The 22,058-nt window shown below is 40.1% G+C and overlaps 1 protein-coding gene across 6 annotated transcripts; it reads right to left on the minus strand.

The window, feature by feature from the left end:
* On the minus strand, positions 1-22,058 carry CLIP4 (CAP-Gly domain containing linker protein family member 4). 6 transcript variants are annotated; one of them, XM_042810213.1, is made up of 19 exons: positions 21,991-22,058; positions 21,363-21,400; positions 20,916-21,039; positions 19,188-19,229; positions 18,500-18,646; positions 15,795-15,937; positions 14,833-14,926; positions 14,322-14,483; positions 11,900-12,018; positions 10,908-11,144; positions 8,821-8,956; positions 8,408-8,548; positions 5,810-5,893; positions 3,908-4,048; positions 3,392-3,526; positions 2,118-2,241; positions 1,410-1,471; positions 973-1,045; positions 1-460 (listed from the first exon to the last, which is right to left on the minus strand). In XM_042810213.1, the coding sequence occupies exons 5-19, from the start codon at positions 18,630-18,632 to the stop codon at positions 139-141; spliced, it is 2,106 nt and encodes a 701-aa protein (XP_042666147.1). In that variant the 5' UTR covers positions 18,633-18,646; positions 19,188-19,229; positions 20,916-21,039; positions 21,363-21,400; positions 21,991-22,058; the 3' UTR covers positions 1-138. The 6 variants fall into 6 exon arrangements, with proteins under 6 accessions (XP_042666147.1, XP_042666129.1, XP_042666170.1 ...); XM_042810195.1 differs by lacking the exon at positions 19,188-19,229; XM_042810236.1 differs by lacking the exon at positions 19,188-19,229 and having other exon boundaries at positions 15,795-15,934; positions 21,991-22,057.

A 22,058-nucleotide genomic window follows, 5' to 3' on the forward strand; every position in this document is an offset into this window, starting at 1 on the left:
TAAATACAAATATATATTATAGATATCTATCTATACATAAAATATAAATGCAGGTTTGATAATTTAAAAATAAGTTGGCATTCTGTATGGGGATCCTGTGTGCTTTAAATGTTTCCTATCATCTGAGCATCTTTTGGCTCAGCAGATATCATCCACGAGTTTAGCCCCATTGATCCCCCTGTAGGTTACCCTGCTCGGTCGAACCAAGACGCCGTGGTTCTGCTTGCAGGTGAAGTAACGCTTGTCCCCCACAGAGCCATCATTCTTGCCCTTGGCACTTCGCAGCTCAAGGCCAAGCCATATCCCTGGTGCAAAGTCTGTCGGACCAATGTACCTGATGGTGCCCATTTCATTGGAGCTGGTCAGAAGAATCTGCGAGCCTTCGTGCAGCTTCACCAGTCCCTCTGTGGTAGCTGTGCTGGGGTGGCTCCAGCTGTGCCGTGACACAGAGCTCTTGGATCTAGTTTAAAAAATAGGGGAGAAAAAGAGTCAGCATCTTTCTTTAAAACATCCAAGGCGCATTTCTAACTTAGTGCAGTGCATAAGATAAGTTGGGTTTAATCTCAAACTACTAGCAAAACATATAACAACTCTGGTGTCCTACAACAGAGGGCAGTCTGAAATACTTAAAGAATCCATGCCAGAGTTGCAGTGTTCATGATAGGTGGTACAGCAGGCAGGACAAAGTGCAGTCCTTTACCGAGGCCTGCTGAACTCAAACAGCTGAATGGAAATACAAGAATACACAGTAATGAGCAATTGGAAAATCATTTTGCTGCCACCTTGAATCCAAGGACTGTATCTTAGCATGCCCACAGAAAAAACAGTAGGCAACGGCTTAATTTTGGAGGAAAAAGAGTGGGTGTATACAATAACATCTAGCACCTCATGAGCACGCAGATTTTCTTTGCAGCAAGAAGCAGTAAAGCTATCAGCCGGCTCACCCAAACATCTTAAAACCCAAATACTCACCTAGCGAAGGAATTTCTTCTGCTTATCTCTTTTTGTGAAGATGCAGAAGTGGTGCTTAAACTGCGTCTAAAACCTAAATGAGAAAGTTAATGAGCTATGTGGGATTTACAAAGATTTTTGTTTATGAGTCCCTTATCTCTGTTTTCCTTTATACTGCTCCCACTAGCTTTGCTACACATTCTCCCTTCCAGTTTGGTAACTGATGAAACTTTTCATGAGTGTAAGTGTCCATAACATGCTTCATATGTTCTGAGACAAAAGAAATTAAATAAACTGACAAGGGGTAACTGGAAGCAGGCTTTTCACAAAATAACCTTGGGTTCCTTGAAAATCTCATGCTTTCAGAGCTGTGACCTTAGCAAGCTCTAATTAAGGAATGGTAGCCTACAGCAGGCTACATAAGCTACATGGTAAATTACAGCATCTTAACCACCTACCTGGAAAAGAGTGATTTATCTTACTCGAAGTCTCTGCAAGAGAATCCATCGAACTTGTTAATCTGAAAAGCAATAACACAAAGACACCATTTCAACACAATTTTTAGTAAAAACTACTGCTGAGTACTTCTTGTCAGACACTGGTTAAGTTCTAATTGTTTTCCTTCCCCAACCCCACTCAAAAGACACTAACTCCTTGGTGTAAGAAGGCTGGTATTTAAGAGATGCGTGTGGTTAACGACTATACTCAAGTTATTTTATTCAAAGCATTTATCATTTAGAGGTGATGTTATCCCAAATTCTTGGGGCTTCCATACAGTTAGCTGGAATGAAAATAGAATTTCCAGTCACATCCAAAAACAACTTCCTTTTAGAATTGAACTTTGCTCAGAGCATCAGGACAAGGTCAGAAAGGTAAGGCTGAATGAACACTGGCTGTCCTGGAGGTGAAGGCCATGAAATGAAAATACTTGAAGTAAATGGCAGCGAGAGAAATGGGGGAGCATCATTTCCAATTTATATTCTGCTTTCAGGAAGCCGATCTAAAAACCAGGAGATTTTTTTAATAGAGGTTACAGGCTTCCACTAGCAGAAGAAAACAGATTATTTCTTCCATATGTGCTCTTCTCTACTTCAAAACTGTTTTTCATGGGAAACATACTAAGAAAGCACCTGACAACAAAACACTACACCTGCTTCAGTGCTTACCTCTGAACACGAGAAGGAGGTGCAAATATTCCATAGCGAGGAAGGCAGCTGAAGTACTGGACACCACCCACGGAGCCATCATTCTTACCATGAGGCTTGTCCAGTTCGATTCCACACCAGAATCCTACCAGGTTTTAAAACAACCCAAAGATACCTCTTACCAAAACACTACAGGCTTTCCTTTGTCTAGACACTTGGTATTCATTTGCATTAAGGAAACAGAAACTGTCTAGCTAGGTAATAACAATAAACAGGTATAGATCTAAAAATACATAACACAAAATAACTAGGCAAAGAGCTGTATCAGAATAAGTCTCTCAGCATTTTCATATGCATTCAGAAAAAAAATGTTATTTTACTTAATATAGAGAGAGTAAAACATTTTGTGTGTACACTGAAATTGAATGGAATGGTATTGAATGTAACAGTGGCTAGTTGGACAACAGAAACATAAAAGAACAGCAGTAGATGTTCAAGTTTCCCTCCTCAGCCCTCTGATCCCATGCTTTCACCTGAGACCATCAGCACTAAAATTTCAGTTCTGATAATAATTTCTTCCTTCATCTATCAAGTTCTAATTAATACAAATTGCAAGGCCGACAGTATGACATGGAGAGAAGGGCGTGATTCAGAACTGGCCAGCAGAACACTGAGCAGGCATCAGCACATTAATGAGCCTGATCATTTGTAACAAGTGATAAATGTGAGCTAATTATGTAAATGCACTAAATTTCATACTCCATTAGCAGGCCTTATGCTATCCATCCCCAAAAGACTCCAAAATTTAATTCAAGTCACTTGGTACTAAGGCTTTGGATAAAATGCTAATTCTAATTATCAGCTCATGGAGCACAGGAATGACAACTCATGAATTAGAAGGTCTCAATTTGTCAGATATTCTCCCATTCCTGTTTCCAGACATAAAGATCTGCATTGCAGCAAAAATAATAGGAAATGGAGAGTATTGATGCCACCAAATACCAAAACAAATATTGCTGATTATGTATCAATCCAACAGACTTTGGTCTTACATCAATATGTACTGCTTTTGCATTAATGCTACAATAGATTACAAGGATTCCTTTATATATACACATTACTATATTATTATATATAATTATTATCTTATTTATGTTCAGTGAAACATAATTCAGACAGAACTTGACATTTAAAGTACTTTGGAGGGAGTGAAGATAAAGTTCTTAATGTCCCTGTTCTCACGTGCAACCTATTCCAAACAATTCTACAACATACACAAAGAGTGCTGTAATTACCTGGTGCAAATTTTGTCGTCCCACAAAACCTAACAGTGCCTGTCCTCTGTCCTACTACCAGTACTCTGTCTCCAACCTGAATTCCTCTCTCATCATAAAGGGTTTTCCTTGGCGCTGGAGAAGAACTGTACAACCCTGTTAACAGAGTAAGATTTGGCACTGTTAGCTTTACATCTTTAAGAAATTCTTCAGAGATAGTGAACCAACTGATTGGTCAAAGGTCTATCTTTACCACAGTGCATTTTAAACACATGGGAAATACATACAGATTTTGCCTACAGAATTGCTTTGCCCCAGCATGAAACTCTTCTCAGCAGCTGCAAGGCACAGTGGCAAACAAGAGTAACATTTTTTCTGCTTGAAGATGTTCCAGAAAACTTTTACCAAATTGCAAAGCTTAAAATGTACAGATGAACTACTTCCTAAGTGCCTCTCCTTAAGCACCTGTTAAGTTTTACATAAGTATTCAATGCAACAGTAACATTCCCTCCCATTTAACACAGAAACATACCCTACCAGCACTAATCCTAGATGAAGCAGCAGACACTCTGGTCAGTGGCTTTTTATTGCTGCCAGTTGAGTTCCGCTTCTTAGCGTAATTCTGCTTGCCTTCTAAGGAGGTAGTAGAAGAGGAAGAGCTGCTGTATTCAGGAAAACCTTGAAGAGACAAATAAATAGAAACAGTCCTTCAGACATGATATTTGGGAAAGAACAGAGTAAGCAGAAGGGAAAGCTTCTGAAAGGAGTTATTTGTTGTCCATCCAGTGGGCACAATACAAAGCAAAGGGTCAAAAATAGAGGGGTGTTTAGTAGTAATTGTTATACAACCACCTGTGAGGAATGACACAGGTATATCTGATCCTCCCTTGGCAGAAAGGTGCTAGTTTAGTGGTGAAAGAAGTCTCCAAAAGGCTCTTCTTTCTTACTCTATGGAAGTTCTTGCAGAAGGCCTCAAGCAGATTTACAGCAGTATGGAAGCATCAATAAGTGATCATATCACGCTTCCTCCAGCATCCAGCCTATTAAAGGCTCGATGAGAAGCATAAGAAAGGTGATACCACATGAATGAATTATTATCTGGATTAAAGCCTACTCTATCCCATTCTGTACTATATTAATATTAAAGTCTGCTCTATAAAATAAGAATGGGACATAAATCACTTTTTATATCCATTTGCAAACCTTAACATCTAGGCTGGCTGGTAACACTTACATTCAGCTTTCAGCCCTCACTTTCAAGACTCTCCTTCTGTACTCTCCTGTCCCTACTACCTTCTGCACAAAGTGAGGCACAGTACAAACAGTCTCATCTGTGCTTCATTTTATCAATGTCATAAATTAAGATAATCCTGCGTATCAAACACTGCAGAAAGTTGAGAGGCCTATGACAATCGTTTTTTGCAACACACCTCAAGATCAACACGGGATTACTGTATTCAGTAAGATTTAATCCTTCTATTTGGCAAAAACATTAAGATATGCAGAAAGACAAACACAGGGGGATAGATCAAAGCAACAGCTTTGGTACCTATGGGCAGAGGACAGAAGTCTGAAGACTCCTGAGGAACAGCCTGCAGCCATGCTACACTGAACAAATGAAAATGCATATTACTAAATGAATGATGACAGAACAGGAAAAATCCAACTCCAAGTCCACAATATAAAAAATGTGCGCATTTGCAATCACATACTACAAGTCTGTAGTTAGAAATCACATTAGATAGAGGTCAAACCACCCAGTTTTTTCACATGAACACAAGAACTGCTGATACAGCAGTACAGAAAACTAAAGCAGTCAATGAGATGCTTCATTTAATGGGAAATTATGGGATGGGAAGAGAAGAAACAGCAAAAAGGACTTCAGCAGCTCAAATAAGCCATTCCTCTTCCATGAGGCAAAACAACTGTTAGCTTTTCCCCAGCAGATGAGAGTTTGATCTGTTCTTAAAAGCCTCCTGTCAGGGAGATCTCACAGCTTCTTCAGCAACTTATTTCACCATATAATTACTACTGCTAGAGGATGTTTTTACCCATTATTTAAAGCCTAAATTACCAGACTTTTAGCTCAAGATTTCTTTTCTTACTCTTTACATATGCAGAAGATGTTATATTGTTCTTTACATTTGGAAGTCTCTTGTTTTATTCCTTCATGCTTTTGTCTTTTTATTCATTCAATCACAAATTACAGTGTTTTCTCCTAAGTCACATTTTATACAGCTCTAGTTATCGTAGTGTCTTCTCTGAATTCTCTCTCATACGGAAAGCTTGTTATTTTGATGAAGATTATCATGGAACATGAGCAGCACAGGGCAAAAGGGCTCCCTCAGGAACACAAGGAGGTACACCTGCAGATACTCTGTAAGATCATTTACTAGGAGACTATTAAAAATAAACAAAAAGTAACATTAATTTAGTTACCTCCTTTTGCAGGTACAGTTTTCCCCCTATTAACAGTCATGAATTTGTTTTCAGAACCACTGGGTTTTCTTGACTTATTTATGCCTGGAATAAATATACACATAAATATACAATTAAATACATGTATGCTAACAACAAAACAGAAGTTTTAAGGGGAGTCAGGTACAAACTCAATCTAAAAGACCTGCACCTTAGCAGATGCACAGATTAAATGGATCAAGCTGTGAAGTTCCTCCGACTCTTGCTAAACAGGTAAAACAAGGCTGCAGAATTGCTCTCACGGATGTCAGACACCTTCACGCATTTTAAAACAGTCCAAACTATTTTGTCACACATCAGAATTGCCTGTGAGATATTTATGTTTACACTGAAGGAGTTTCATTTAAATCTTGCAAACATTTACATCCATAGCATAAACACAATAAAGACTTTATAAGCACTTCATGTATATTATTCTCTGGTATTCATTTCCCAATTTCTACGCTGAAGACTTCATGAAGTTTGAGACCAAGTCCTCAGTCTACAAATAGTGAAGCAAGTATGCCAGTGCCATTTTTATGGCCTAGAAGAGCCTAACTCTTAGAGCAGCAATGGTGTGGTGTGCACGAACAGGTACTGAAACCTGCTACAAACAACGAACAGCTGTTGTGTATTTCTGCCCATTCCCTACCCTACCTCAAGGAGAATAAGCTGATCCTGATGCACCCCCTTCCCTGATACTAAAAAGAATTCCCATCTTTTTTATTTAAATGTATGTCAGCTTAATTCAGCTGCAGGGGCTGAATTCATGTGTAGATACATTTTCAGAAATTTTATATTTTAGCCATCAAAATATCAGATTAAAAAAACTACCATGCTGTGGCTAATAGTGCATTTCTCAACTTGAAGTCAACTTCTTTTCTAAATACTTGGGGAAAAAAAACCTCTATAATCAATCTGATGAATGATTCAAATCCAGCAGAAATAAATCAAACGTGAAACCTCTATACAGTATCATTTTACTTTTCAACTTATAACTGCATCTACAAAAGCATATTAATTTTTTTTTTTTTTAATCTTTACAAACTAGTGATAAGTAGGCATGGAGTTTAAGGGAAAGAAGAAATTTAATCTGGTAATGCACATGAGTACAGCCAAACTAAGCTATGCGTTATGCAGCTTCTTCCTCCCACTGCAGCCAGTGATCAGTCAGGCATGTTCATTCTAGCGGACCTTTCAATACATGCACATCCTAAAAGCGACAGCTTGAAGATTAGTGTTTGTGGATGTAAGCATCGCTGGGCAAATGATGCATAACTCACTTTGATTTTTTACCTAGAGGAACTGTCAAATGTTTTACAAAGACAGCTGTGCACCTTTTGGGACAGAAGTGGCAGCTCATGACTAACCTGACTTGAGCACTGTGTCTGTGACAAAGGCCACACTGCTTTCTCACAGTCTAACAAGTTCTAAACAATTCACAACAAACTGAATCAATCACCAAAGAACACTTGACAAAGTCAACAGAGACGTGCTCCTGAGCAGTACTGCTAACATAATATTCACAGGACTATGTTATCATAGAATCATAGAATGGTTTGAGTTAGAAGAGACCTTTAAAATCATCTAGTTCCAACCCCCTGCTACAGGCAGAGACACCTCCCACTAAACCAGGTTGCTCACAGCCCACTCCAGTTCAGCCTTGAGGGCTCCAGGATGGAAGCAATCTCAACCACTCTGGGCAACCTGTCATGCAGGACATCAGTTTACAAACAGCTTAAATCTTTGCTGATTGTAAATACACATGATTAGGGCTTACTTTCCTCTCATGTTGGGTTACATGAATAATCTACAGTGCTGCTAAAACACCGCTCTCTTACCATCCTGCACACTGTTTTATAGCCTGCATGATGCTGGTAAAGAAGGAAGGCTTTAGGTCACTTAAACATGGCAATGTGAGAGTATTCTTCCATCCCTGAAGCCAAGCTGCCTTAATAAGAATTACCAAAACAGGATTCAAAAGGCAAAAGACATCCTTTGCAATATGTAACATTACATTTATGTAACGTATTTAATACAAGAATATCCATTCTCTTCTCATCTGCCTATGGATTTACTCAGAGAATTTAATTAGCAAATAAAATACAATCAGTTAAATAGCTCCAGGATCATTTTGCCAGAAAATAAATGCACTCCATTTCGACGAAGTTGTATTTACATTTATTTCCAGATTTTCACTGGTTTCAGCAAGGTGTTCCCAGTTACCCAGGAACATCGCAGGAAATGAAATCACACTGTGTTTAGACATGTCACTGACATCACAGCCACGCAGGCAACACTTCAAACACTTGAGAATAAATGTCGTGGTGAGTGCCTACAGAGTTTATTATAAAGACTGCAACTTCTGAGCGCATCAGATCATTGTAATCACTGAACAACTTCAGTGTCCCACCAATACCAGGTCAGTGAACATCAAGTAACAGCAACATGTAGTCCATTATCACCTTTTCTTCCCATGCAATGACTTAATCCCAAACAAGTACATTCATACTAAGATTTACATGATTGGTGCTCGTTCTTGATCCCTCTAACCTGTCTCAACGTAAGAGAAATACTCACCAGAATTCACTTTGGAAGTTATGTGCGTCACATCTATTTTCTTGGGTTTGATCAAAGGTGAAGATCGTGTGGAAGAACTTCGTACAGAGCTTTTCTTGTGATCATAAGCCTTGCTTATTTTAGAGAGAGGTGCAAAGATACCTGGAAAAGAGGGTTGTGTGGGCCAAAAAAAAGCCACGGACAACATTAACATCATTACACTTTTTTGCTTTCTGTTAGAGCTGGTAAGTATTCTTTTAGCCACAACTGTGGCGTGTTCTGCTGTTGAAGCACCTGCAGGGTGCAAGGATTAACTCAAACAGAACAATGAAACCACACCCAGATCTATCTATTCCCCCAAAAGGTTCATTTCTTCCAATACTTTTTTAATTTGTGTTATAAGAGAATTTCAGAAATGAAAATAAAGGTTATACCACGTTTTGGTGCACACTTGAAGTACTGGACTTTTCCAACACTCCCATTGTTCTTTCCCTCTGCTTCATCCAGCTCTATGCCAGCCCACTGCCCACTGGCAAATTCCGTTGTGCCACAAAATCTTAACGTACCAACCTAAAGCATTAAGCAAAACACAGAAAAGATACTGTTAAAAATGCATGGTTCAGAACAATCTACTATAGCTTAGGAAAGACAGAGCTGGTAATTACCAAGCTTTTATTCAGAACAGCTAGAGAAATACAAACACAACGATCTCCCTCGATGACTGACATTCCTATCTTTCAATGCCAGCCACTGCACTTTCCAATACCTATCAGTCATGTGTGTCTGTTGAGCAGAAGCAGCTGTTATTGACAGATCATGTAACAGAAAGGAATTCAACAGTAAGCACTATTGCACAGTACAACTCAAACCCAGCAAGGTAAGTGCCTACCTAGTTCTACTTTCAGTGCTTTCCACAAGAACAGTACTAGAAGCCTGACTGAAAAACTTGCTGAATTGAAGATTACATGGAAATACTAGATTTGAAGTTCCTTAATTTATTTTTTGGAACTTCATATACACACATATACACAAACATAAAATTTTGCTCACAAATACCTTCAGTGTTTACCAAAAATATATTTTAAATCTTTAAAAAAAGAGTACTAATATTCTCCAATCGTTTCAGGGCTGTTGATATCAGAATAAGAAGTATGAACATAAACTACAAAGTTCAATTTTTCAAATCCATTTTTAAATAGTGTCTAACAAGCTTCTTAAAAGCTTGTTCTTCTACTTCCACAGAACACCACACCAATCCCTTTAGCAATGCTCTGCTTCAAAGATTTCAGCTGCATTGCACCAATGAAACTGGGTTATCCTAAGTTCAGCAGAACTGATGGTGGTTTTCTTTACTGCCTTCTGGAAGCTAGTAGGGTTAATTCACAAATGAACGCTAAGCAGTGAATATTACTATCATTCTGATGTAACACCAGAAATGTTAATAAATAATGAACTGTGCTGATGTAATACAAGAGACTCAAAATTTTTCACAGATGCAGACATTTCATGTCAAAACAGCTTTCCAAATACACTCAGGTCATTACTTTCCATAAGCAGATCCTTACTGCCATCCAGAGTTCAGACCTTCCAGAAGGGGTTTCAGACACTCAGATTCGAAATACACCTCCAAAGGAATAAATAAACCACCTGGCTGTAAGTTCTGAGTATAGTACAGAGTCACAGAAAGGCTTAGGTTGCAAGGGATCTTAAGAATTACCTCATTCCAGCCCTCCTGCTATGGGCAGGTTTGTCACCCGTTAGATCAGAGACCAAGACCCATCCGATGCCTGCAGCAACACGGCACCCACTCTCTGTCTGTTCCAGTGACTCATTACCCTCACAATGAAAAATTTCCTCCTAACATCTCATCTAAACCTCCCTTTTTTTCATTTAAAACCATTCCCCTTTGTCCCAGCATTATCAGACCACATAAAAAGTCAGCGTCCCTCCTGTTAAGTACTGGAAGGATGCAATAAGGAGTCTTCTCTTCATGCTAAACAAGACCAACCAAACCAGCCCATAAGCCATTGACAAGCCCTCACCCCTTCTTTGCAGAAGTGTTGCTCCAGCCCTCTAAGCACCCTCATGGCCTCCTCTGAACCCACTCCAACAGCTCCACACCTTTCTTGCCCTGGAGGACCCAGGCCTGGATGCAGTACTCCACATGGGTCCTCATGAAGGCAGAACAGAAGGGGACGATCCCCTTCTTTGCCCTGCTGGTCACACCGATGCTGCCCAGGATACAGCTGGCTTTCTAGGCTGCAAGCACACGTTGCCAGTTCACATTGAGTTTTTCCACCCACTGCTGCTCCAAAAGCCCTTCCCCCACACAGCTGCTCTCAATCCATGCTGACCTAGGTGCAGGACCTTGCACTTGACCTTGTTGAACTTTATGAGGTTTATTTGGGCCAACCCCTCAAGACTTCCCAGTTCCCTAGATGACATCCCTTCCCAGCAGTGCACCCAGCACACACAGCACAGCTCAGTGTCACCTGCACACTTACCAAGTTACTCATCATACCTTCTGTCCCGCAATAACGACACGATCTCCCAGCTTCAGGCCAAGCGATAAAAGCATGGCCTTGCCTGTGATATGATCATAGTTTGCAATCATGGCTTTTGAGATGTCACATGACAGGGGCATCGCATCCAGCAATATCTGCTTGATTTCTTTTGCACTGGCTGCTGCATCTGCCATTTCCAGTGGCATATCTACTGGATCGGGAACCACATCCACTGGGATCTGCCCTTTGTCATTCTATAAAAGCATAATGTAACACAGCATTTAATAGCATAACAAATTCTTAATTTTAAGAGCATTACCAGTACTCTGGGCACGTGGGGAAAGAAAGCACCTGGATATGAAAAAGCATTTTCAAAGATATCTAGACTGCATATCACATAGAACTTGCTGAACAATGCTGCCTCAAAAGATTTCATGCCATCAGATGATATATCATGTAGTGATTTTTGACAGTTACAACATCCCGTAAAAATGAATTTGAAAATGGAGAACTGAGATACCAGCTACACTTTACAATACATACAGGACAGGAGGCCTGCATATAGTAGCATTTTACCTCCATCAGGTCTACTCTATGGTTAGTAAGCAGAGCAGCTGATGTTTCTTTGTTTTCAGTTATTCTGCTGACCAAGTAAACTACTAAGTAATACAGTGAGTTTCCAGAGGCCACATGCTTCACCTCTGTATTTCTGAAAAGATCCACCTCTGCCATCACAACTGATGCAAGACACAAATTCGAGTTAAAGCACCAAAAATGGAAGTCTACTTGAACTACTGAACTACACATGGACATGGAAAAAACAAACTTCAACACACAAATATGACAAAGCATACAAAAATCATCCCCTACAAGTTACAAACAAGGGTGCTCTCTCTTCACATAATAGATATTTAGCTAACCAAACCTGGACAGACTGTTCCATTTTTCCAGCTATATTCCCCCCACATAAACAAATAATTACTGAGTTGCATACAACCTAACACCTTACCCTAAAGGCAGGATTTGCTCCATGTTCCAACAAACATTTGACAGCTCCTGTACATAGATTAAATGCAGCAATATGCAAAGCTGTTCCAAAATCGAAATCACTGCAGGTAGCATCCACATCTGCAATTAAATGTCACATGAGGTATGTGTGTTACTTGTACTTTCCACCCTAAGGATTTCCTGAGAGGGCACAGTTTTATAATTTATATTGACATTTATACAGAAACAAAATGAGCTACGTAGTGAATACATACAAGAAACAATTCTACAGAGTATCAACCTTATCTGCAAATGCTGATTCAGACCATGAGTTATTTTGAAAGATGAGCCTTTACTTTCATTTACTTTATAATTCTGAAGACTTAAGTGCAAAACTGTTGGTATTTGAGATACCCAACCTACAGGGATAAGATTAACAAGTAACATCAGGTTTGCATGTACGTTCATATTTCTCTGATACTTATATTCTACTTGACTTGAAATGTTTAAACAAGATACATCTCCAAACAGGTGCCTTCCTTTGTGAGCAGGTAACAGGGCAATGGAAAACTGCTTCTACCTCTGCTTTACACAAACGGATTTACACTGGCCAAGAATTGTGAGCTAGCAATTTTTTGTCATTCCTGTTTCCAAAGAACTGCACTCAGAAGGGTTTGGCACAGACAGCTCAGAAAACACAGCACTGCATCAGATGAGGTTCGTGATACATACTGGCATTCATTTTTCCCTGTATATCTTTCAACACGCTGTAAGTTAATCTTGGGTACTTCTCCTGAACTATACAAGAGAGATGTCAGCTTCAGTCAGTTACGTATATAACCATTCAAAATGCCAGCTGATTTCATCCACAAACCAAGTGACAAGCATATTTGCAACAGTGAGCCAATCTAAAACACTGATGAGGGACCCAAAACTTTCCTCCTAAGAGCTGTGGGATATTTTTGGTATTCTACAGCTGCAGTCTGTCCCAAAAAACACTAATCCTGTCCACAAACTAACAAACTAAATTCACCCTGATTTTATCAATATCCTAATACATTTATGTCAAATTAATACTTTTAGGGCACATAAGATGTGTAAGGGCACATAAGACGTAAATATTGGCATACTTATCCATATTTAAATGATCTGTATGTGAACTTGATACATCCTAAGAAATATGGACTGACTTTAAAAAGATGAAAGATATTAAAGTTTAACCATTTTTAAAATGCTCCAAACACATTTTTTTAATTTAATTTGCACATGCATGAAAAAAAGACTGTATTCCTTTTTGCAGCCGTAACCACAGATACGTATGTGAAGCTGCCTTTTATCTGTCAAATGTTAAAATACCACAAGTTTAAAGTCTGGTACCAGCTGTGTAGTAGTATTCGAATAATGAAGCTTCCACATTTGGTAAGAACACTGAAGAGGCATTTAATCTTCTCAAAAAGTATGTATTTATTTATGCCAAACACTGAAGTCAAGCTGTTTCTTAGATATAAACTTCTACATAGTGGAAATGTGGGGAAAAACAAGCAAGTCAAAGCTGCTTCGGTCATTAGTTTGTCACAGCTTGTAAGACCTCCACCTCTTCCTTTACCATTCTCCCAGTACTTCAAACACACTTCCCAATGAGTAAGGCATTTTAAAAACCCCAGGGACTTGCCACAACACCCACATCTTTCATTTTGTGTCCATTCTCTTATTTCTCAAACAACTTAGAATCATAAAATGGCTTGGGTTGGAAGGGAACCTCAAGGACCATCAAGCTCCAACCTCCCTACAACAGGCAGGGTGGCCAACGTCCATATCTAAGACTAGACCAGGCTGCCCAGGGCCCCATCCAACCTGGCCTTGAACCTCCAGGGATGGGGCATCCACAGCCTCTCTGGGCAGCCTGTTCCAGTACCCACCACTCTCTTGGTAAAGAAGTTCCCCCTGATATCCAGCCTACATCTTCCCTCCTTCAACTTGAAACCATTTCCCTCTGTCCTGCTATTATCTACCCTTCCAAAGAGTTGATTCCCCTCCTGTTTGTAGGCTCCCTTTAGGTACTGGAAGGCTCCCTCAGCCTGTCTTCGTAGCGCAGGTGCTCCAGCCCTCTAATAGTCTTTGTGGCCCTCCTTTGGACTGTCTCCAACAGCTCCCTGTCTTTCTCTTGTTGGGGGCCCCAGACCTGTATACACTACTCCAGATGGAGCCTCTCCAGGGCAGAGCAGAGGAACAATCACCTCCCTGTCCCTGCTGGCCACCCCTTTTCTGAGGGAGCCCAGGATACCATTTGTTTCCCAAGCTGCAAGAGCACACTGCTGGTTCATACGAACTTTTTAGATTTAACCTATTTGCTTTTATTTCTTAGATACTTCTCTATCACTTCATACAAAGCACAAGTGAACAAAATACAAACAACTACATGAAACAGCAGTAATACCACCTACCTTTTGGCTTTGCATTTTTCAAAATAACACTAATAAGTTCTGGAACATCAAAGTAAGCAGCATAATGCAAGGCATTCATATTTGTCCAACGGCTGCGTAAGCTGCTATCAGCACCCAGATCAATAAGCTGCATTGCAAATTTTACCGCGGTTTCAACATCACCTGCAAGGCAATTGTTTTGAAACATGCATCAGATTTGCTTCCAGGCCCTCAGAAATACGCGCATATTTATGTGTAAAACAAAACATAGCTTAGCTCACAGTTTGTACCTCAGCCTGTAACAAACTTTGCTATATTAAACAGATTCTAAACTAGTATTGCTGTTTGAAATACCTACACCACTGTCACAGCCATAACCACACTGCAGTTCTGTATCTTCCTTTCTGACAGCCCCTGGAGCCAAAACTAAGCACTACAGTTTACTTCAGGAAAACATTCTGTGATATTCAGTGGTAGAAACCTTTCCGAATTAATTAGGCTTGTACAACTATAAGGACATTTCTTGACTCACCAATACCATGAGCCCCTGATTTGCAAGTGTAATGCAGAAGAGTCATATCAGTCAGTCCATCTCTGTCATTCACGTTGCAACCTCTTTTAATGATCTGAGGAACAAGAAGAAAACACGTTAGCTGTGGTACAGCCCTGACGTTAGCCTTAGCTAAGGCAAGTTAATTCAGACATGGGTTCTTTTTGTTTGCTAATAACAAAGAAGCTTCCTAGACAACACTGTAACTGCAGAACTGAGCAACGTGCAGAAATGTAATAGATAGCATTATCTGAACATAGCTAACTTTCATTATTTAACACTTCTAAAACTTTCTTATACTATTACTAATGATATATATGACGTATGCTGAAAAATTAACAATTCTACTGAAGAACAGGAAAGCTGCAGCATTTAGAAGTCTCACCCTCCCATTATTTGGTTTCTCAATACTAATTTCCCCCCTAGAAAACTTGTTATATTATGGTAGGAAGAATTTTACCCATTAAAGTCTGTAATCCAGAAGAAAAATATGAATATAGGATAGAACACAAACAGCAGGTCCTGTGAAAGCAGCCTACTGTAAGTCTCAAAAATATTTTGGATTCTACCTCATTTTGTCCTTGGAAACATCACCCTTAAAGTCAGGCTTCAGTGAAACTTCATGTATCAATTTTATGATTACTCTTAAATAAGAAAATGAAGCACCAAGGTTGAGGGCCTCTGAGAAACAACCATTATGAGAAGAAACATTCATTTTCTACCATCTACCAAAACATGCTGAATTATCAACCAATCCTTTCCTCCTTTCCAATTAAAAACAGAAAGTATGTGAGATACAAGGCACTAACCAGTAATTGTGAGAAGGCAAAACCTATATGTGCATTCAGGAACGGTCCTACTTTTGAATGAACTGCTTTAAATTGGTGTCAATGAAGCATACATTTAATGCTGTAAGTGTCTGAGGACCTTCATTTATACCTCACCTCGTTTCCAATGATATCAATGTTCTGCTGGACCTGTGGAACCCACTGCCTTAAGATAGCAAACAATTCAGAAACAGACGTTTTGGGGTTGAAAAGTATTTCCTGGCACGCCGCGTCATTGGGGTCGAAGAAGGAAAACTCTGCTTAAAAGAAAAGAAAAAAAGTTTATGTACAATTAGAGGTTCTAACGTTCTCCAAGAATATGTATAGTTTTCAATCTCAGAGGCAAAGAACACAAGAGAGATTACTCCATTAATAACCACTAGAAAATTAGAATGTCTGATTAGCTCAGATAAGGCTCTTTAATGTCTGGTCTATTTATACTAAAGTCTTGCTTATCAGTTAGAAAGTTTTAAATTGGGACCAAATACAGAGGTATTACCAGCAGAGGTAAGGATCAGCAGAGATGAACAATGGTTATGCCAATAATGGCTCAGCCTTGTTTCAAGCTAGGCAATGCTGCTGACATCAAACTGCTCCCAAAGCACAGGCAAGCCTCTTGATATCTCAGTTAAGAGATGAAATATACATGCCATTTTTCCATATGCTGTAAAACCCCTTTTCCTTCTCTTTCCACCACAATGACATAAAACATAGCAAAACATACACATGTACAAATCAGGGAGGTGTTAGTAGCCTCCATTTTTTTCCTGTCATGAATGTATCCATCTCACCCAATAGCAACTGCGGGTAACAAACAAAACAAGCTATCAAATCAAGGTGAGAGAGGAGAAAAAAAAACCAACTACCTTTAAGATTTTAAGCTTCACATTGCTGCAGGCAACCCGAAGTTCAATCACTGGAAACACTTTATTATTCAAGAATGGTATTTCGCATTACTTTCATGCATATAACTGTGCATACACACAAACTGTACTGTTAAACTGAAGGAATTTCTTCCAACTCAGAAAGAATCTGGTTAGCAGTAGCTATTAGGAGGAGGAAGGGAAGCAGAATCTACTGCCATCTTCAAATGATGGAATAATGGAAAATACTCAACTTTCACCCCTGCTGCAGTTGTCATGGAGTTTCCTTCTAAAAAGGTTTCAAGTTAACATACATCAGCTTGCACCAACCACAGATCAAATGCTCTCTGAATGGATAATTAACAGAGGATAATTAACATATATAGCACCAGACACCTGAAACAGGACTGGGTGTACGTGGTGCAAGCTACACTCTGGATGAACCACCCTAAGCTTTCTTCAGAGAGCACACCACAATTCTAGATGGGATTAACAAACAAGAGCACACGCGCAGCTCACTTCCTGAGCACTCAGTGCTCCTCTAACAGCACTTCCTTGATTCAGCAAGAATGAATAAGAAAGACGCCGTCACTGATGTTTAGCACGACTTTATTTGCATTTCGCCTCCATGAAAAAAATAACACCACTCCTTTCCCCACACTACAGAAGGCATGCTGCTTCTTAACTGACGCCCTATGCATTGACACAGATCTTCTGCTTTCTCGTTTAATATTTAGCCTGTGTAGACCTCTGGTATCTCATGCTGAAAGCTATGAAGGAAGCACGACCAGCCAACAAGATTAATCATCTTACGTGACATGCATGAGTCTTATTCTGCCAAGTTTTCCAGCCATTTTTCCAGCTATTAACATGAACCAAATCATACCAGTAATCAACACTAACAGGCTGCAAGGCTAAAAAAGAGAATATATCAACGGCAACCACTGTAAGTGCTTAACAGCCAATCAGCTGCAGTGCTTGCAAGAGGAAACTGACATCACCATACAGAAAAATCTTTCAAAAGTCCTACAGTAAGATGATAATATCATGTAGATACCTTAAAACTTTAGTTTTTAAGGTATATAGATGCCATTTTGAAGACATTATAATTGTAGCTACCTATGAAGAGGGACATTTGAATCTATCATATTTCCTGTTTTAAATATTACTATAAACACCTAAAGACAATTGGACATTTTTTCCAAAAGCCAGTCACGAGAAGGTGCTATAGCTTCCCATTAACAACTATTCTGACAGCCCTCACCACTACAAACATCCTACCCTTCCAACAGAAACAATTTAAATACTGAAAGCCCACTGAGAAAAAGCTTGATGCACACACAACTAGGGCTGAAATTTCATTAATGCAATTTTGCACCTGTATAATCAAAAAATATTAGGATGTTATAATTATGAAATAAACCAGAGAGTTAGGCAAAGTAGACTGTGATAACAAAAGAGAATCAATAGAAGGCTTACCCCTATCCTGGGCTCACCCACAAAACACCAGCAGAGCAGATCTCCAGCAGAGATCCTTCCCCACTGGCAGCCAGCTCTTAAATGGGTCTAGGAGAGGTGCAGCCAGGCTTCACCCCTTCCAGCAGCACAGCTGAATTGCCTTCACCTGTGCTCCCATGGCTGACTCATGGCTCCCCTCAGGTGATCAATCAGAGGTTCAGGCTGTGATTCAGCAGTTCCCATACAGCACCTTAATATGATATCCAATTCTACATCTAGATCTATAAACACCCAACCACGCACAAAGAAGAAACCGTAAAAGTTAAAAGACATAATTAAAAGTATATGTAATAAGAAAAATGAGAAAAGCATAAGTCTCAATTTTTCATCAGTATTTTTTTTCTGAAAAGAGAGTATAAGGAATCAATAGTTTTTCTCAATATTTATCACTCAAATTTACTCACTGTTCACCACAAACTCTTATTCTGTTAACATACGTACCACAGTCTGAAGGCATCGGTGCTGCAGCAACAGAAAAAGTAACAGATGTTTCAGAGCTTGGAAACAGAAACCGATCTCTTTCAGTGAAAGAATCTCCTTCAAAGGAAGGTTCTGGAATACCCTCTATGGTCATCTTCCAGAAAGCCCCTTTAGGAGGAAGGAAAAAAGAACAGCTTGTTAGAAATCCTTTGAATTTGTTCTGTTACATTAAAATGCAACAGATATACAAATATCATCTTCTAGCAAACTAATAAAATGTATTAATTCTTGGAAGTGAGTGGAGCATGGTGTCAAGGATACCCAGCTTCTAGACTCGCATGTAATTAAAGTAGAGCATGAAATTTCATCACAGCTTCCCACTCAGGCAGTATGAAAATTACATTGTAACTAGGAACTACAAGTGCTAACAAACAAATTTAGATGCTTTACAACTTCAGGAAAAGGTTAAAGCATCAGATACTTCTCACACTTGGCACGTATCTTTCTCTCACACTATCAGCAAGAACACACTCCCAGCTACTGCTTTCTCCTCTTCTAATTCTCATGATTTGAACCGTCTGCAGCTTTATGCGGCAAGATTAATCACTGAGTGATTCACTCCTGGATGCATGATTCTATCACCTCCTTTCCCAGCTTCTCCTCTCTGTGCATTAAAATAGCACGCTTACTGCCGGGTTGGAGCACCCACCCAGCTGTTGTTTCCAGCCAAGTTTTCAAGCCTTACAGCAACCTAGGAGAGAAAAGAAAAACGAAATGGCCACACAAAGCTCTAGCAATGTGTTCCAACTAGGCTATGCTGCATTCTACTTACTGCCTTCCTGCTAAGAGAAGAGCTGGCTACCACTCATAGGACATCTACTTGGGCAAATCCAGCAGTAAACGAAGTTTTATTTCTGAATGAAACAGACTGGATCTCATAGCTGAAAATCTTGAACTTCTGCATATTCAAACTTCATAGCTAAGTAAAGCAAAAGGAGCACACCTACTAAACGAGCCTACATTTTCTTTTTGGAGAACACTATGCCAGTCCTCTAAGGCTTCAGAATTTGTTAAACACTTTTACTGAAAGAAAGGATTAATGGAGATTCAAGGCATGCCTGGTTTTATTACACTTTATCCATGCACAAGTAAACGAGAAGGAAAAAGTGGTGGTTTTTTTGTTATTTTGATTTTAAAGATTTGTTTCATCCCTCTTACACACATGAAGTGAATGCATTTATTCTCACATTTTCCCAAATAAATTTGCAACACCATTTGGGACCTCACATAATCAATACTCTAACATAGAAAACATTTTAGCAATGGTTGCAGCTGCCAATCTTGAAGGAAATAAAATCTCTTTCTCTTCTTCCACATCATGCACAGTTCACCTCCAAGTTTCCTCAGCTTGGAAAAGAGGCCCAGATGACAAATGATCATTTTTCTCCTACTAGCTAACTTCCTCAGTGTACACCTGTACAAATAAATGCATATGCTGGCACAAAAGAAAGATCAAGGGGGAGGTCACTGGGTATGACAGGACTATTTCTTCCAACTACATTATTAAATTGCACTGGCTTCAGCAGTCAATTCAACAGGGCCAAAATTGTCACTAATTATTTCCATTGGCATCTTCATCTAGCAATGTAAAGTTTACATTTTGAATAGCTTTATTATTATCATAAACATTGACAGCAATGACTTTCCTGTACAATGGACTAGGAAGTCTTTTAAAACATAAGATGGTAATTTCATGTTGTTTGCAAGGAACAGTGAAATACACTTGCTACCCTCTGATATTTGTTCAGACTGGTCAAAACAAAGCTGTACGAATCCACTCCATTTTTCCATGGGAAGCACATACAACACTCTCACAGAACATACAAGTAATATGCATGCATGTAGAAAACAACTAAGCCATTAAGCCAGAAAAAAAAAAAAAAAAAGGAATTAAAAGATTTCCACACAGCACTGCCAGTACAACAGTGAAAAAACAAAAGCAATACAATCAAAAGTAGCCACACCTGACTGAGCAGCTCCTAACAGGTGAGATGCATAACGTTTGATTGCAAAATCAGCTGGAACTAGAGATCAGCAGAGATATTTGAAAGGTAGTACAAACAGTGCTGTGTATTGCACACAAACAGACTGAACAGAACAGAATCGGTGCTTTTGCAAGTGGCCAAGTCATCTTTTACATGGAAGGGCCGGAGGGAAGAACACAATCCATCCCACACAAATGAAAGAAACAGCTGAGCAAAGCAGGCCGGGGAACAACCCGGGTTGCTGGGCAGATTACACTAAGACCCAAGCACCACAATGAATGTGCCAACACAACACCACTAACAATGACTTCAAATGCTCACACCAGTGCCAACAGCCCCTGGCCTACATCTTTACACCGTGAGATTTTTATTAGGATCTTGAAGTATATTACCATTTTATGATACAGAACTGAAACATGAAGGGTCGAGGCAACACGTTCTGCACCCGTGACTACCTGCAGAGCCCGCAAGCTCAAGTACATGAGCATCACAACAGTTAGCGTGACACACACGCACCTGGAAAGGCAAAAGGAAAGCAAAAGTTTGACGACAATTTCTAAGAAATGGAAAAAGGGGAAAAACACCATCTTTGTGATGACTTCTGTTCCAAAGAGAAGCACAGCACTGAGATATTAATAACAGCCAAGATACACTGACCCATCTGACTCAGATGGGAAATGGAATGAAATAGCTTCCAGAAATCCAAGTATGGAAGAGTCAGTAAGGGCAGAAGGAAAGGGTTAGAGATACTCAATGGAAAAAAATGCCACTTTTCCTTTTCACTGCATTATTAAATACTGCTAGATGCAGCTTAGCGCAGCAGAGAGCGCCATACTTACTATCTGCCAGCCATACGTTGCTGTGATCCAAATGCAACCTGAAAATGAAAGAGAAACATCACTAGAAAAAAAGAGAATTTGATAGTCATCATCTGCACATACAGAGCTGCTGCCAAGGCTGAGGGCAAGCATAGGCTTTCTAACACCCACATCTTACACAGGACGTCCACGGTTTAAAGAAAACAAAAAAAAAAACAAAAAAAACAGTAAGTTGTGTAACACTGGATCCACTTTTTCGTGTAGATTGCACAATTTCCAACCTTATCGCAAAGCAGCAGCGAACTGCTTCCCTGCAAGTACCGCACAACACCTCCAAGCTCTGAAGGACTCGAAGCAATAGCACAAACCTGTGCCGGGAGCCCAGCAGCAGGCCTGGTGAGCAGGTGGGTGCCATTTTGGACAAGAGCTACGAACAACGACCCGCTGATGTACGTCCGTGCGGGCAAGAAGAAAACCGCAGCCCGGGGCGCCAGGCCTCCGCCGCGCTGCCTGCCCGCGCATGGCGGCGTCCCGCTGCTCCCGCAGAGGGCACGCGGAGCGGCGCGGAGCCGTCGGAAGGAAGCCCCGCACAGCGGGTCACGCCGCCCCGCGGTGCCCACCCCCATGCCGTCACCCCCTCACCCCGTACCTGTAAGCACGGCCAGGCCGACCCGCGTTCCCCGGCCCCGAACCCGTTGCAGCGCTGGGCTCGGCCCG

This window comes from Centrocercus urophasianus, unplaced genomic scaffold (genome assembly GCF_019232065.1).
Source record: "Centrocercus urophasianus isolate 14NV4802_14NV808 unplaced genomic scaffold, USGS_Curo_1.0 seq_10, whole genome shotgun sequence".
NCBI lineage: Eukaryota > Metazoa > Chordata > Aves > Galliformes > Phasianidae > Centrocercus > Centrocercus urophasianus.